The sequence below is a fragment of the Triticum aestivum genome, chromosome 5D (assembly GCF_018294505.1).
Source record: "Triticum aestivum cultivar Chinese Spring chromosome 5D, IWGSC CS RefSeq v2.1, whole genome shotgun sequence".
Taxonomy (NCBI): domain Eukaryota; kingdom Viridiplantae; phylum Streptophyta; class Magnoliopsida; order Poales; family Poaceae; genus Triticum; species Triticum aestivum.
In genome coordinates this window covers 533,264,504-533,281,525 of record NC_057808.1, presented here as the reverse complement: position 1 = coordinate 533,281,525, position 17,022 = coordinate 533,264,504, and the positions used below count along the sequence as shown (strand labels likewise).

Sequence of the window (17,022 nt, the reverse complement as noted above, 5' to 3'; positions counted from 1 at the left end):
CTCACTTGTGTTCTACTCGTGCATATAACATCAACGCATAAAACCAGGCTCGGATGCCACTGTTGGAGAACGTAGTAATTTCAAAAAAAATTCCTACGCACACGCAAGATCATGGTGATGCATAGCAACGAGAGGGGAGAGTGTTGTCCATGTACCCTCGTAGACCGACAGCGGAAGCGTTAACACAACGCAGTTGATGTAGTCGTACGTCTTCACGATTCGACTGATCAAGTACCGAACGCACGGCACCTCCGAGTTCAGCACACGTTCAGCTCGATGACGTCCCTCGAACTCCGATCCAGCCGAGTGTTGAGGGAGAGTTTCGTCAGCACGACGGCGTGGTGACGATGATGATGTTCTACCCACGCAGGGCTTCGCCTAAGCACCGCTACGATATTATCGAGGTGTAATATGGTGGAGGGGGGCACCGCACACGGCTAAGAGATCAATGATCAATTGTTGTGTCTATGGGGTGCCCCCTGCCCCCGTATATAAAGGAACAAGGGGGAGGCCGCCGGCCAAGGAGGAGGGCGCGCCAAGGGGGGAGTCCTACTCCCACCGGGAGTAGGACTCCTCCTTTCCTTGTTGTAATAGGAGAAGGGAAGGGAGAAGGAGAAAGAAGGAAGGGGGCGCCCCCCTCCCTAGTCCAATTCGGACTAGTCCATGGGGAGGGGTGCGGCCACCCTTTGGGGCCTTTCTCTCCTTTCCCGTATGGCCCATTAAGGCCCAATACGAATTCCCATAACTCTCCGGTACTCTGAAAAATACCCGAATCACTCGGAACCTTTCCGAAGTCCGAATATAGTCGTCCAATATATCGATCTTTACGTCTCGGCCATTTCGAGACTCCTCGTCATGTCCCCGATCTCATCCGGGACTCCGAAATCCTTCGGTACATCAAAACACATAAACTCGTAATATAACCGTCATCGTAACGTTAAGCGTGCGGACCCTACGGGTTCGAGAACTATGTAGACATGACCGAGACACCTCTCCGGTCAATAACCAATAGCGGAACCTGGATGCTCATATTGGCTCCCACATATTCTACGAAGATCTTTATCGGTCAGACCGCATAACAACATACGTTGTTCCCTTTGTCATCGGTATGTTACTTGCCCGAGATTCGATCGTCGGTATCTTAATACCTAGTTCAATCTCGTTACCGGCAAGTCTCTTTACTCGTTCCGTAATACATCATCCCGCAACTAGCTCATTAGTTACAATGCTTGCAAGGCTTATAGTGATGTGCATTACTGAGTGGGCCCATAGATACCTCTCCAACAATCGGAGTGACAAATCCTAATCTCGAAATATGCCAACCCAACAAGTACCTTTGGAAGCACCTGTAGAGCACCTTTATAATCACCCAGTTACATTGTGACGTTTGGTAGCACACAAAGTGTTCCTCCGGTAAACGGGAGTTGCATAATCTCATAGTCATAGGAACATGTATAAGTCATGAAGAAAGCAATAGCAACATACTAAACTAAACGGGAGTGGTAAGCTAACGGAATGGGTCAAGTCAATCACATCATTCTCCTAATGATGTGATCCCGTTAATCAAATGACAACTCATGTCTATGGCTAGGAAACATAACCATCTTTGATCAATGAGCTAGTCAAGTAGAGGCATACTAGTGACACTCTGTTTGTCTATGTATTCACACATGTATCAAAGTTTCCAGTTAATACAATTCTAGCATGAATAATAAACATTTATCATGATATAAGGAAATAAATAATAACTTTATTATTGCCTCTAGGGCATATTTCCTTCAACATTACCATCACGTCAGTCTTCTTCTTGAAGATCCATTTATTCTCTATGGCTTGCCGATCATCGGGCAAGTCAACCAAAGTCCATACTTTGTTCTCATACATGGATCCCATCTCAGATTTCAGGGCCTCAAGCCATTTCGCGGAAACTGGGTTCATCATCGCTTCCTCATAGTTCGTAGGTTCATCATGGTCTAGTAAAATGACTTCCAGAACAGGATTACCGTACCATTCTGGTGCAGAACGTGCTCTGGTTGACCTATGAGGTTCGGTAGTAACTTGATCTGAAGTTTCACGATCATCATCATTAATTTCCTCACTAATTGGTGTAGGCATCACGGGAACGGTTTGCTGTGATGAGCTACTTCCTAATTCGAGAGAAGGTACAACTACCTCATCAAGTTCTACTTTCCTCCCACTCACTTCTTTTGAGAGAAACTCCTTCTCTAGAAAGGATCCATTCTTGGCAACAAAGATCTTGCCTTCGGATCTGTGATAGATGGTGTACCCAATAGTTTCTTTTGGGTATCCTATGAAGACGCACTTTTCCGATTTGGGTTCGAGCTTATCAGGCTGAAGCTTTTTCACATAAGCATCGCAACCCCAAACTTTAAGAAACGACAGCTTAGGTTTCTTGCCAAATCATAGTTCATATGGTGTTGTCTCAACGGATTTAGATGGTGCCCTATTTAACATGAATGCAGCTGTCTCTAATGCATAACCCCAAAATGATAGTGGTAAATCGGTAAGAGACATCATAGATTGCACCATATCCAATAAAGTACGGTTACGACGTTCGGACACACTATTACGCTATGGTGTTCCAGGTGGCGTGAGTTATGAAACTATTCCACATTGTTTTAAATGAAGGCCAAACTCGTAACTCAAATATTCGCCTCCGCGATCAGATCGTAGAAACTTTATTTTCTTATTACGATGATTCTCCACTTCACTCTGAAATTCTTTGAACTTTTCAAATGTTTCAGACTTGTGTTTCATTAAGTAGATATACCCATATCTGCTCAAATCATCTGTGAAGGTTAGAAAATAATGATACCCACCGCGAGCCTCAACATTCATTGGACCGCATACATCGGTATGTATTATTTCCAGTAAGTCAGTGGCTTGCTCCATTGTTCCGAAGAACGGAGTCTTAGTCATCTTGCCCATGAGGCATGGTTCGCAAGCATCAAATGATTCATAATCAAGTGATTCCAAAAGTCCGTCCGCATGTAGTTTCTTCATGCGCTTTACGCCAATATGACCTAAACGGCAGTGCTACAAATATGTTGCACTATCATTATCAACTTTGCATCTTTTGGCATCAATATTATGAATATGTGTATCACCACGATCGAGATTCAACAAAAATATACCACTCTTCAAGGGTGGATGACCACAAAAGATATTACTCATATAAATAAAACAACCATTATTCTCTGATTTAAAAGAATAACCGTCTCGCATCAAACAAGATCCAGATATAATGTTCATGCTCAACGCTGGCACCAAAAAACAATTATTTAGGTCTAAAACTAATCCCGAAGGTAGATGTAGAGGTAGCGTGCCGACGGCGATCACATCGACCTTGGAACCATTCCCGACGCGCATCGTCACCTCGTCCTTAGCCAATCTTTGTTTAATTCGTAGCCCTTGTTTCGAGTTGCAAATATGAGCAACAGAACTAGTATCAAATACCCAGGCGCTACTACGAGCATTAGTAAGGTACACATCAATAACATGTATATCAAATATACCTTTGTTCACTTTGCCATCCTTCTTATCCGCCAAATACTTGGGGCAGTTCCGCTTCCAGTGACCAGTCCCTTTGCAGTAGAAGCACTCGGTTTCAGGCTTGGGTCCAGACTTGGGCTTCTTCCCGGGAGTGACAACTTGCTTGCCATTCTTCTTGAAGTTCCCCTTCTTTCCCATGCCATTTTTCTTGAAACTAGTGGTCTTTTTAACCATTAACACTAGATGCTCTTTCTTGATTTCTACCTCCGCAGCTTTGAGCATAGCGAAGAGCTCGGGAATTGTCTTATCCATCCCTTGCATATTATGGTTCATCACAAAGCCTTTATAGCTTGGTGGCAGTGATTGAAGAACTCTGTCAATAACACTATCATCCAGAAGATTAACTCCCAGCTGAGTCAAGTGGTTATGATACCCAGACATTCTGAATATGTGTTCATTGACAGAACTATTCTCCTCCATCTTGCAGCTATAGAACTTATTGGAGACTTCATATCTCTCAACTTGGGCATTTGCTTGAAATATTAACTTCAACTCCTGGAACATCTCATATGGTCCATGACGTTCAAAACGTCTTTGAAGTCCCGATTCTAAGCCGTAGAGCATGGCACACTGAACTATAGAGTAGTCATCAGACCGCGTCTGCCAGACGTTCAAAGCGTCTACATTAGCGGGAGGGGGCTGTCACCTAGCGGTGCATCAAGGACATAATTCTTCTATGCAACAATGAGGATAATCCTCAAGTTACGGACCCAATCCGTGTAGTTGCTACCATTATCTTTCAACTTAGCTTTCTCTAGGAACGCATTAAAATTCAAGGGAACGGTAGCACGGGCCATTGATCTACAACATAGATGTGCAAAAACTATCAGGACTAAGTTCATGATAAATTAAGTTCAATTAACCATATTACTTAAGAACTCCCACTTAGATAGACATCCCTCAAGTCATCTAAATGATCACGTGATCCATATCAACTAAACCATGTCCGATCATCACGTGAGATGGAGTAGTTTTCAATGGTGAACATTTCTATGTTGATCATATCTACTATATGATTCACGTTCGACCTTTTGGTCTCCAGTGTTCCGAGGCCATGTCTGTACATGCTAGGCTCTTCAAGTTTAACCCGAGTATTCCGTGTGTGCAAAATTGTCTTACACCCGTTGCATGTGAACGTAGAGCTTATCACACCCGATCATCACGTGGTGTCTCGGCACGACGAACTGTCGCAATGGTGCATACTCATGGAGAACACTTATACCTTGATATTTTAGTGAGGGATCATCTTATAATGCTACCGCCGTACTAAGCAAAATAAGATGCATAAAAGATAAACATCTCATGCAATCAAAATATGTGACATGATATGGCCATCATCATCTTGTGCCTTTGATCTCCATCTCCAAAGCACCGTCATGATTTCCATCGTCACCGGCTTGACACCTTGATATCCATCGTAGCTTCATTGTCGTCTCGTCAACTATTGCTTCTACAACTATCGCTAATGCATAGTGATAAAGTAAAGCAATTACGCGTTTGCATTTCATACAATAAAGCGACAACCATAAGGCTCCTGCCAGTTGCCGATAACTTTTACAAAACATGATCATCTCATACAATAACGTATATCACATCATTTCTTGACCATATCACATCACAACATGCCCTGCAAAAACAAGTTAGACGTCCTCTACTTTGTTGTTGAAAGTTTTATGTGGCTGCTATGGGATTCTAGTAAGAACCGTTCTTACCTACGCATCAAAACCACAACGGTGATTTATCAAGTTTGCTTTTTCAACCTTCAACAAGGACCGGCTGCAGTCAAATTTGATTCAACTAAAGTTGGAGAAACAGACACCCGCCAGCCACCTTTATGCAAAACTAGTTGCACGTCTGTCGGTGGAACCGGTCTCATGAACGTGGTCATGTAAGGTTGGTCCGGGCCGCTTCATCCAACAATACCGCCGAATCAAAATAATACATTGCTGGTAAGCAGTATGATGATCACCGCCCACAACTCTTTATGTTCTACTCGTGCATATCATCTACGCATAGACCTTGCTCGGATGCCACTGTTGGGGAACGTAGCATGCAATTTCAAAAATATCCCCACGCTCACGCAAGATCTATCTAGGAGATTCATAGCAACGAGAGGGGGAGAGTGTGTCTACGTACCCTCGTAGACCGAAAGCGGAAGCATTTGACAACGTGATTGATGTAGTCAAACTTCTTCTCGTTCCGACCGATCAAGCACCGAACGTATGGCACCTCCGAGCTCTTCACACGTTCAGCTCGATGAAGTCCCTCGAACTCTTGATCCAGCAAAGTGTCGAGGGAGAGTTCCGTCAGCACGACGACATGGTGACGGTGATGGTGAAGTGATCCGCGCAGGGCTTCGTCTAAGCACTACGTGAATATGACCGGAGGCGTAAACTGTGGAGGGGGGCGCCGCACACGGCTAACAATGTTTGTTATGTGTTCTAGGCGCCCCCTCCCCACATATATATAGGTGGGAGGGGGAGGGGGACAGCCATGGGGCGCCCCAAGTAGGAGGAATCCTACTTGGGGGCCTTGTCCAATTCGCCCCCCTTACCATCTTTTCCAGAGAGGGAAGGAAGGGGGAGGCCGAATTGCCTCCCCTTCCTTCTCTCTTCCCTTTTTAATTTTCCCTCCTATTCGGCCAGCAAGGGGGGCGCGCGTTTCCCCTCTTGGCCCAATAGGCCCATATAGTTTTCCGGGGGTAGCCCGGAACCCCTTCCGGTGACCCGATACGTACCCGGTACGCCTGGAACACTTCCGGTGTCCAAATACTATCGTCCTATATATGAATATTTACCTGTCGACCATTTTGAGACTCCTCGTCATGTCCGTGATCTCACCCGGGACTCCGAACAACATTCGGTCACCGAATCACATAACTCATATAATACAAAATCGTCATCGAACGTTAAGCGTGCGGACCCTATGGGTTCGAGGACTATGTAGACATGACCGAGACACCTCTCCGGTCAATAACCAACAGCAGAACCTGGATGCTCATATTGGTTCCTACATATTCTACGAAGATCTTTTATCGGTCGTACCAGAATGACAACATACGTAATTCCCTTTGTCATCGGTATCTTACTTGCCCGAGATTCGATCGTCGGTATCTTCATACCTAGTTCAATCTCGTTACCGGCAAGTCTCTTTACTCATTCCGTAATGCATCATACCATAACTAACTCATTAGTCACATTGCTTGCAAGGCTTATCATGATGTGCATTGCCGAGAGGGCCCAGAGATACCTCTCCGATACTCGGAGTGACAAATCCTAATCTCGATCTATGCCAATCCAACAAACACCTTCGGAGATACCTATAGAGCATCTTTATAATCACCCAGTTACGTTGTGATGTTTGATAGCACACAATGTATTCCTCCGGTATCCGGGAGTTGCATAATCTCATAGTCAAAGGAATATGTATAAGTCATGAAGAAAGCAATACCAATAAAACTTAACGATCATTATGCTAAGCTAACGTATGGGTCTTCATCACATCATTCTCCTAATGATGTGATCCCGTTCATCTAATGACAACGCATGTCTATGGTTTAGAAACTTAACCATCTTTGATTAATGAGCTAGTCTAATAGAGGCTGTTTAGGGACACGGTGTTTTGTCTATGTATCCACACCTGTATCAAGTTTCCGGTTAATACAATTCTAGCATGAATAATAAACATTTATCATGAAATAAGGAAATATAAATAACAACTTTATTATTGCCTCTAGGGCATATTTCCTTCAGATAGTTCCGAAGGAGAACTATGCAAGGCTGGCGTCGTGAAAGACCACCGAACGGACCATCTGCTACCTGTCATCGTTGCCACAGGGGCCCCGCCATCGCCGCTCCGACTTCATCGCAACAAAACGAGCCGAGGTAATCCCACGAACACATCAGAGAAGAACCCGAGCCTAGGTAATCCCACGAAGACATCAGAGAAGAACCGACTACCACAACCATTGCCGCGTCTCCCACATCACGCACTGCCATCATCGTTACCATAGAAGACCCGACGCCAACACCGCCAACTTCCACTCTTCTTATTGTTGTGGCATGGGGAAACTGAAACTAGCACAATGCGAGAGTCTTCAACAATAAATTCAAGCTGCCAACAATCAGTTTCGCTCAAAAATATAGCGAGGCTCTAAATTGGGTGATGGCGGGTGCTAAACATTTGTGTAATATCGTCTCGCGAGTGTACTAGACGGCAAAATTGACACCTTGGCGAGATGAATAAAATTGTACTTGTAGTTTCTAGCTTCGAGCTAGCTAGTTGTGCATGTTTGTGCAATTCGATAGTAGGTGCACAGTCCTGGCATGTACTACTCCATGCAAGAATCAAGCAACCGAGTTTCAAAGTCCTAGTACTATACGTGAGTGCATATGTGCTAGTGTATATATATGTGTAAAATACAACTAGCTTCCTTTTCTTTTCTTCTGTTCGAGTACAGGAAAACACACCCAGCTCTCCCTGAGCCTCTTTCGTGCTCTACTTTGTTTGATCTCGTGAGTCATCGCCATGGTTGTCCTGCACGCGCGTCTAGGCTGTCTCCCTTCTCAGTTCCTTGTAGTGCCACCACCGCCGGTACGACTCGCCACAGATAGGAGGAGAAGCATGAAGAAAGGATTTATTTGTGGCACTATCAAGTAGATTTCGCTTGTCACTGTCTATCTACACATAATATAAACATTATAAAGGTGTGATTACCTCTCTTCTATCACTCTTATCCCCTAAGACATTCCTGGTACTTAACCATAAAAGATGACATTGTATTTCAGACCGTAATACCATATCATAGGTTTGCGTGTGAAAATTCATTTAGCTATGAGAGGAGAGTGGTACCACCACATAGAATAAATAGATAAATAAATGAAATATATGTTACCAGTAATAAAATATGACTATCAATGTTAAATACTACCTCCGATCCATAATAATAACTGTCACAGATTTGAACTAACCCCAGTTCAAAACTAGGACACTTATAGGAGGGAGTACAATAAAAAATATTCCGACCCTGAATAAAGGATGAGATATATATCATCACGCTATGGAAATGAACCCGCTAATAATCGGTTAGATAGATTCCCCCAAAAATCACCGTCCGTCTTGGGTTGATCAGAAAACTTCTGGGTGGAAGTTCCCCGGCATGGAGGCCGCGCCTCCCGCGTTCTTGAGGTGCATCGACGAGACATATTTGTCTGCCCCGTCGCCGTCTTGCGGGCAATCCAGGCGCAGTTGGAGCATGCTCTCCAGCACCGCCTGGAAGTCTTGGGCGTCCATGGCAGGCGCCAGGCGGCTGCCAACGTCTCGTCGACGGCCGGTTGGTTCAACCGTATTCCTTTTGACACGAAGACGTCCGTAGAGATGTCAAGCATATATGGGCTGTGATAGCGCGTTCGTTGGTATTCAAAACGGACTCAGTTTCCACGTCCGAGATGAAGTCGTTTGGTAAAAGCTCGCCGGGCCACCTTTGCGTAGGCTGGCCCACGTAAAAGCCCATCCAGCCCAGCCCACAGCATACCAGCATTCTCTTCCATTTTTCTCAGCCTCCAAAAGCCACTTCGTCCCAAAAATCAAATCGGAGCCCCGCAATTTCCAGAGCAAACCCCAACCCAACCCCAACTCCGGCACCGGAAATGCGGCGCGGGCGCGGGCGCGGCGGCGGCGGGCGGCACCCGAAGGCGCCCCCCTCCTCGGCGGCGGTCGACCGCACCCCGATGTCGGACGCCTTCATCATCCAGAGGAACCTCGACCACGCCTTCTCCCGCCGCGACTCCGACGCCTACAGCATCTGCAGCAGCCGCCCCTCCTCCATCGGCACGGCTCAGGCGGCCTCCCACGCCGGGGGCCCCATCACCAGCCTCTCCGACCGCGGCTCCCAGGCCGCCGCCCTCCGCGTCGTCAACGCCTACCTCGCGCCCGCCGCCATCCACCTCCGCCCGTCCCTCCCGCCCGCCAAGGACATCGTCGCCGCCTTCCACCACCTCGCCGACCGCCTCCGCTACCCCCTCAAGCCCGCCGCCTGGGAGGACGACCTCCTCTCGCTCCTCCGCTCCCTCGGCTGCCCCTACAAGGTCACCAGATCCGCTCTCAAGGCTCCCGGCACCCCGCACTCCTGGCCGCCGCTCCTCTCCGTCCTCTACTGGCTCACCCTTCTCTGCCGCGTCACCGACGGCCTCGACGCCTCCCCTCCCGTCTCCGCCTCCAATGACCTCATGACCTACATCACCGAGAGCTACTACCTGTTCCTCACCGGCGAGGATGACGCCGTCGCCTCCCTCGACGACGACTACCACGCCAAGGCCCGCGACCAAATCGGTGAGAAGGTAGCGGTCGTCCAGGAGCTGGAGAAGGAGCTTCAGGATCTCGAGGCCAAGCGGAGCAAGCAAATGTCGGCGCCCTCTCGCCTCAAGGCGCTGGAGGAGAAGAAGGATGCATTTACTGCCGACGTTCAGAAGTTCGAGGCCGTGGTGAAGAGCTGGTCCACCAAGATCAAGGAGAAGGAAGAGGCCTTGGTGGAGAAGGAGAAGGAGCTGGAGGCCAAGGTGATGAATTGCCAGCAGACCATGGTCGAGAATGAGGAGCTGGTGAAACAGGTCGAGACGCAGGTGGTCAATGTGAGGGATGTCGATAGGATGGCGAGGGAGATGCAAGCTGTGGAGAATGATATTGCCAAGTTGGAGAATGCGAATGCCGTGCTGGAGGAGAAGGGGTGGGAACTCGAAGCTGCACTAGTCAGTAAGCTCGAGGAGATCGAGGGCCTTGCGGAGCTGTGCAACCAGTCCCTCAGAAAGTATGAATTCCCCAAAAGAACTTTGATCTCCTGGTTCTTTGATCCCCCCCCCCCCCCCCCCCCCCCCCCTCCATGTTTGTTATTCTCCACTTGTTATTTAAGCACCTTAAAACTGATGTTAACTAAGTAACCATGCCTCTCTTATTTGATATGTAGAAATGAAGTACTTAAACAAACATCTATCTATTCCAATGCTGACATGGTGCTCCATAGCTCAATATGTTTGTTCTTCTTACCCTCCAGAGTTCAAATAGTAGTTCATTCGGTGAATCAATTAGTTTTCTTCATGCCTCAGCACTTCAATCTCTCAATGTCAGAGGATTATTTTGATAATCTTTTGCTTTGTTTAGGAGTTTTGGTCACTCAGTTTACAAGATTGTGCTTTAGCTTGCGATAGTACTCTCTTGATTGTGCAATCAGTCTTTTGTCTTTTAGGTTACCTTTTACCTTTCCTGATGTCTTAACTTGTATTGTTGCTTGTTTTCTTAACGGTTTGGAGTAACTCTGCTAGTCTGCTACGTGTTCAATTATATATGTTAGTGTGTTCAATTATATATGTTAGGAGAAGGCATGATTCTTTTATGGACTATGATTGAGATGTGAAGTTAAAACAAGGAAACTGCTTTCTGTTCATCAAAAATAGTTATATTGTCAGCCGCTTGTATCTGTGCATACATAGAATTCTGATTGTGACACTGAATAAGGGCGTGCACAAGGCAGTCCTCCAGTAGTTAACATTAGCTATTAGAGACGGTTCAAATGTTGCAGTGTTACACATCAGAAAGTGCAGGGAAGTTGTAGGACATCGTATGTTTTTGCCCTTGATTTACTTTACCTCCCATTCCCTCTTCTCATTTGTTTATGTAGCTTAACTCTCTGTGTAATTCCTTCCCCTCTGTTTCTCATCATTCCTTTTCTTAAGTTTTGCTGTTGAACATAGTATCATGTTGCAAATCGATGACTTCATATGAAAGCATTTCCAGCAGGGCTATGAAGCTATGTGTGTGTTCTATCGGTATTTTTTAAATCTTTCTTTTGGGTGATGGACACAATGTTTTAGGCAGACTTAGTTAGAATTAATGCACACTGCTCCTCTGTTGCAACAATATTATATATCGCATGTCTATATGTTAATTGGGTATGGCTATGATACATACGTTTTCACAAAAAGCTTCTAATATGTTTCACATCATAATATTCTTCATAATTGAGAAATATAAAAAAATGAAGGCTATGCCAACATTTTGTAATTTTAAAAAAAACATCGCCGAGATAGATTCTGTGTAACACAGTATTCTTAAGTATTGCTCCTCAGTGCTCAGTTAGTGGCAGACTGAAGCAAACGAAGATCAAGATCTCAGAAAAGATATCATTTTATTATGTTTCCCAATCTGTTGTTTATTCTTTGTCTTCTCTTTCGTCAATTTATATGTAGAGCGGTAGAGCTTGTTGCCTTACTGTCAAACATCACTGTGCCATTTTGCAGGTTGAAACCCAGTATTGATTTCCAGTACGAGGTAAATGCAAAAGGATCCTCCCCGGCTGAGATCCTTGGTACCACCTACAAAACCACTCTGAAGCCCGCGCTCAATGCTCTTGCCAATGAGACTAAAAGGCTAATTATCTCAAAGCACGACGAGTCAAGTGATCTACAAAAGCAGCTGCAAGGAATTGTTAAAATGCTGGAGGAGAAAAGGAGTCATGTTTCTGTTCTACAGGCTAAAAATAATGAGGTCAGTCACCTTATACGATATATGGTATATCACAGCATGACAAAATAAAACAAAAGACCTCAAGTCCATTTTAACCCATAGTATGTTCATGATTGACTTATTAAAAACTCATGCATCAATGTGGAAATTCTTCCTGTATATCTTGTAGCAAAACTTGTTCATTATCCTAGCAAAATGGAGGTTCTGTACTATGAGTTGATCAACTTACTCCACTTGTCTAAAATGTCATTAATTTGTTATTCATTACAGCCTAGAAAAAAAATTGGCTTATTATTTATGTGCTCAAGTGAACTCTAGCAAAGTATTATGGAGATTCTGTACTATGAGTTGATCAACTTACTCCACTTGTCTGAAATGTCATTAATTTATTACTCATCATGCAAAAAGTACTCAAGTGAACTCTTTTTTATGGAAAATCTAAAGTCAACACTGGCCAATGACTTACTTCCTTCTCTTATACTCCCCCAGTTCAACAATACATGTTGTTTTGGGTTATGACTTTTGACATGGTGTCTAGCGTGCAATTTTGGCTGTTAGTTTTCATATGAATAAGTTAGAAAAGAGCCATAAGGTTCTACTTCTACTAAATATTTTCATGGCAAACCTAATCATACTGTTTTCACTCCGCCAATCCAAATTATGAACATCAGTTGTCAAAGGTAGATATGTGTTACATATATTCCGAAATGGAGATATTAATTGGTTACAATAGTTACAAAGTTCTGATGACCTGCATTTTATGGTAGAAAACTTGCTATACTGCTGGTAATGTGGTTTGTTTTATTTCTCATCTGTTCCAACTGCTAGAGAACCAGTTTTGAGGGCACGTACAGTGGGGTGATGTCAGTTTTCTCTTGGTAATGCCACTGCCATGTAGGATAATTGCTGAGTTGGAAGAGAGAGAAGTGAAAAGAGGGAGGGGGGGGGGGGTCTTTTCTTAACTAAGACATGTTTAGTTATCACTACACAATTTTAGGGGCATGCAATATTACTTTGCTAGAAAATAACACAAAGAGATAATCTATTATCTAGCATGTTCAAGTTATCATCTTAAATGACATGGAAGCTTAAGAGAAGGCTGCCTTCTCAGCCACTGTACATGCCCTGAAACCCTGAAAGGCATCGCTTATGAACTAGCCAATCCCTCCTGCATATTTGGCGATTAGGCCCTCCATCGCCTATGAGTGTTTAGGGCCTTGGTGAATACTGAACATAATGTAATGACTGATGTTCATCTGTAACCTGTTACAAGTGGTATGCTATATATCTTCACATGTTCTTATTTGTGCTGCATAAACTGGTTGAGATGCCTAGCTTGTGATAAACAAACACATTTAAGCTCTGTTCAAAATACGGGATATATCCCTTTTCCCCTGGGAAATAAAATGGTTCCTGTAAAATTCTTTCTTTCCATAAAATCCCTTTAGTTTGAAAAGAGTGGATTTTGTGCAACCAGTTGCCGCTACACCCCATTATTCAAATAACTTATTTTGGAGTTTCCAAAAAATGTAAAACAGTTCATGGATTTGATCTCTACTTGCATTTTCATGCAATTATTCTGAATAGTTCATTAAGATAGCTAAACATCCGAACATGTTTTATTGATCAAGCATATGCTTTAGCTGAAAGCATTGAACTGATAGTAGCTTTGCCATGTTTACTTGTTCATGAATGTAGTGTTGCATGTGTTGCCTTAGTGTATTAATTCTCCATATAATGATTTATGAACACATAGGCGTTGATGTGGATTCTGGATTTACTTCAATATGACAGATCATCACTCCTGGCTAGCTTGTATAGTTGGTTTCTGAAAAATGAGTCACCGCATGTACCTGGGAAACTATGTCAAGATTGCACCAACGTAGATATTTTGGACTCCCCTTTCATACAACACAATCACAAACTAGTCTGTAACCTTGTGGATAATTTGGTGCAAAATAAAACAGTAAACTAGTTATTGTTTATATTGTTCCTGTTTACATTTTAGTTTCTGTACCCAGATGACTGCTCAGGTGGATTCACTGGATCGTGAAATCCAAAGTCATGTTTCACGCTGCGCAGCTGATGCTAGAAAAATGAAAGACGAGCTAGAGAAAAAGGAACATCACCTGAGCACCATTGAGAAGGAGGCAGAGGTCTTTTTAAAGGTAACATTGTCTCTTAAACTCGCCTGTTCCCGTAGCATGGCACACATACCATCATCAGATAATTTATTTACGTTATTGTTGTGATTCTTCAGAACTCTGAAGAGGGTCTCCAAGCTGCGTTGAAGGAGACCGACGAAGAAACCCAGATGTGCGCGAGGGAGCTGCTCAAGCTCATTGATTCCATCGCAGAGTACAAGGAGTTTGTGGAGCAGTCAACTGCCGAGATGAAGAAAGAGCTCTACGAATGCGCGGACGACATTGCTTCGCTGTCGGCCAAGATGGTGTGAGGCTGGTCACACGTTGAAAGCGAGTTAGATTTGGCGCTGCTGCTGTAGAGTTATTCCCATGCGCCAATAGCTACCTTTTGGATTGCTTAACGTCGTCTGCGGTGTAGTGTGATAGTTTGAGGGCTTGATCAGGGGTGTAGTTGTGCGCCGGTGGTTTGAGGGCTTGATCAGGGGTGTAGTTGTGCGCCTGTGAGATGAGTTCAGTGCGCGTGTGTCTTACTGCATTTGCCAGAGGAACATACTACTTATTTGTAAATAGCTAAGCACCTATGTAGGATGTGTAGAGAGATTGTTGAAATGACGGCTATGTCTGAGCTCCCAATTTCATTTCTGGATACATCACTCATGCTGCACCATACTAACAGGTCTTGAGAAGCTGCAGGGGACAGTCCCCCACGCACTGCCAGAAGCCAACTGAAGTAGGGAAACAGCAGCAAAATAACAGCAAATTGCAGCAGCTAATAAGTTGCAGCTGCTAGGCAAACAGAGTCAGCAGCACTGCGTTCAATTCAGACAACAGCGGAGCCCAACATCAGCATACAGAACAACACTGTCAGCCTGCGCCTTCAAGCCAGCCCCCTGTCGCAGCGCGCTTTTCTGAAGGTTCGACCAACGTTAGCAGGCTTAATTCCTTGGAAACAAGATTTATTTCTTGTTTTCCAGGGAGTCTGAAAAATGGCAGTACGACCGGCCATAATGCCCTTCCGATCTCTAGCAGAAACAAGACTTAAACCAGGTATCGCTCCAAACAGAGGAGCAAGTAGGCATTGTGCTGATCTCTAAGCTCAAGGCAACACCAGCAACATTCCAGACATAATTAGCTAGACGGCCGAGGAAGAACAAGTGTTCCACCATCCATTCCACCCCCTTTTCTTGCACTTTGCTTTGGCCAGAATTCTGTTCTGATCACTAGCCATATGGAGCTTAGTCAGAACTAGAGAGGCCATCAGGCCAAGATAAATTAACCGCATAGGATATGAACCATCTGAAACTCGAACGACAAGATATATAATGGGCAGGTTAAAACAACTCGCAAGAAGCAGACTTGTTCTTGATACTATTACACAAGAGAGCACGCTAAAGACAGGTTCCATGGATGATAGCTAGATCCACACCATATCTCCAGATCCTTGCACAGTTGGGACTGACGAGCCTGAAATTACCAGATTTATTTACATTAATCAATTCTCTACACACAAATGGCGAACAAGGTCTTAATCTTCATATTCTAGTAATGCTTGCATGATGAAAAATTCTCTTCTATAATTGATAAGCAGGGTCCCATGATAAATTATCATATGGCAGCATCACAGGTTTTTTTTTCAAAGTTCATAGTCCTTGTGATTAATCAAGAAACTAGAAACCTACCAAAATAGTTATTCAACCAGGGCAAAAAAAGCAGACATGATACGGTCTTGAAACGAATGACAACCTTGATACTTTGATGCATGAAATAGATGCACATTTTATTTTACCTTAAACGTTGGGAGAGGCGCCCTCTGCGGGCTTGAACTCGACGAGCTTCTTGACATCCAGCCACAGCTGCTCCAACACCTTGGCTTCATACAGCTTCTTTGCCCCGCCTTCATCGACCTGGATTGTGATGTAGTAGAGCCTGCCGGCAACAGCTTGCTCCTTGACCTTCACCACTTTCTCCAACTCCAGCTGGGTATTCTGCAGCGGTGAATTCAGATTAGACCAATGCAATACTACTACTACGCAAGGAAGGACCTGCGTGCGTCGATCGAATCGTCCGGCCGGCCGGCCGGGTGTCGAACACGGGCATACAGATTCAACAAAGGGAAGAAGAAGGGGTGGCGGGTCGAGGGCTTACGCCCTCCTTGTTGTGCTCGGAGACGGCGAAGCGGGCGAGGTCGACGATGTAGGGGTCGTTCTCCCGCCCCAGCGAGTCCACGATGCCTCCCGCCAACCGCCGCGCGGGTTCCGCCGCCATGGCAGCCTTCTCTCGTGCGCTCTGCTTCTGCGTCTGAATAGACGGTAGGACGAGGGCGAGTAGCAGGAGCAGGGCGGCCACGGATCCTAAGACCCGGTGGTGTTTCCACATCTCCGTCGATCGGGTTCGGCTGCAGCGGCGGAGGAGGGGAGAAGATGGCTCGATTTTGCGACGGCGGATGGCTTGGCTGGAAACCTGGAGTGGCTGTGGAGGTGCTCGATTTGGGCGGCGGATGGCTGGAGTGGCCGTGGACGGTGCCGAACCGGGAACGTAATTAAAAGCATCTTCAATAGCTGGCGGAAGCTGCCGATCCGGGAATGTAATTAAGAGCGTCTTCGCCTTATTTTAGTGAAAAAGAATATGTGTTTTTTTTTCCGAGGAGACGTTTATATCCGGTCGACCGGGCTGATTTTTCAGACGGTCGCACCGCTCACTCCACGACTTGCTCGTTTGCACATGGATCCACCATCAAATGACCGTTTCTCCTTTTACCTTATCTCTTCGGAGACGAACGATGTCCGCT

At 45.2% G+C, this 17,022-nt stretch overlaps 2 protein-coding genes across 2 annotated transcripts; one reads left to right on the top strand and one right to left on the bottom strand.

Moving 5' to 3' along the window:
* The first annotated feature begins 9,142 nt into the window (after positions 1–9,142).
* LOC123123558 (kinetochore protein NDC80 homolog) lies at positions 9,143–14,882 on the top strand. The gene is made up of 4 exons (XM_044544085.1): positions 9,143–10,378; positions 11,865–12,111; positions 14,112–14,258; positions 14,351–14,882. Exons 1-4 carry the CDS (start codon positions 9,222–9,224, stop codon positions 14,543–14,545), a joined length of 1,746 nt encoding a protein of 581 aa, XP_044400020.1. The 5' UTR covers positions 9,143–9,221; the 3' UTR covers positions 14,546–14,882.
* Positions 14,883–15,502: 620 nt separating this feature from the next.
* LOC542782 (cysteine proteinase inhibitor A) lies at positions 15,503–16,777 on the bottom strand. Its single transcript, XM_044544086.1, has 3 exons — positions 16,380–16,777; positions 16,021–16,219; positions 15,503–15,698 (listed from the first exon to the last, which is right to left on the bottom strand). Exons 1-2 carry the CDS (start codon positions 16,608–16,610, stop codon positions 16,022–16,024), a joined length of 429 nt encoding a protein of 142 aa, XP_044400021.1. The 5' UTR covers positions 16,611–16,777; the 3' UTR covers positions 15,503–15,698; position 16,021.
* Between the last annotated feature and the right edge of the window lie 245 nt (positions 16,778–17,022).

Excerpts from the sequence above, each read along its gene's own strand:
- LOC123123558 (XM_044544085.1), top strand. The coding sequence starts at position 9,222 with ATGCGGCGCGGGCGCGGGCGCGGCGGCGGCGGGCGGCACCCGAAGGCG. Across the intron at positions 10,379-11,864 it reads TGCAACCAGTCCCTCAGAAA|GTTGAAACCCAGTATTGATT; the intron begins GTATGAATTCCC and ends GCCATTTTGCAG. Across the intron at positions 14,259-14,350 it reads AGGCAGAGGTCTTTTTAAAG|AACTCTGAAGAGGGTCTCCA; the intron begins GTAACATTGTCT and ends GTGATTCTTCAG.
- LOC542782 (XM_044544086.1), bottom strand. The coding sequence starts at position 16,610 with ATGTGGAAACACCACCGGGTCTTAGGATCCGTGGCCGCCCTGCTCCTG. Across the intron at positions 16,220-16,379 it reads CCGAGCACAACAAGGAGGGC|AATACCCAGCTGGAGTTGGA; the intron begins GTAAGCCCTCGA and ends TCACCGCTGCAG.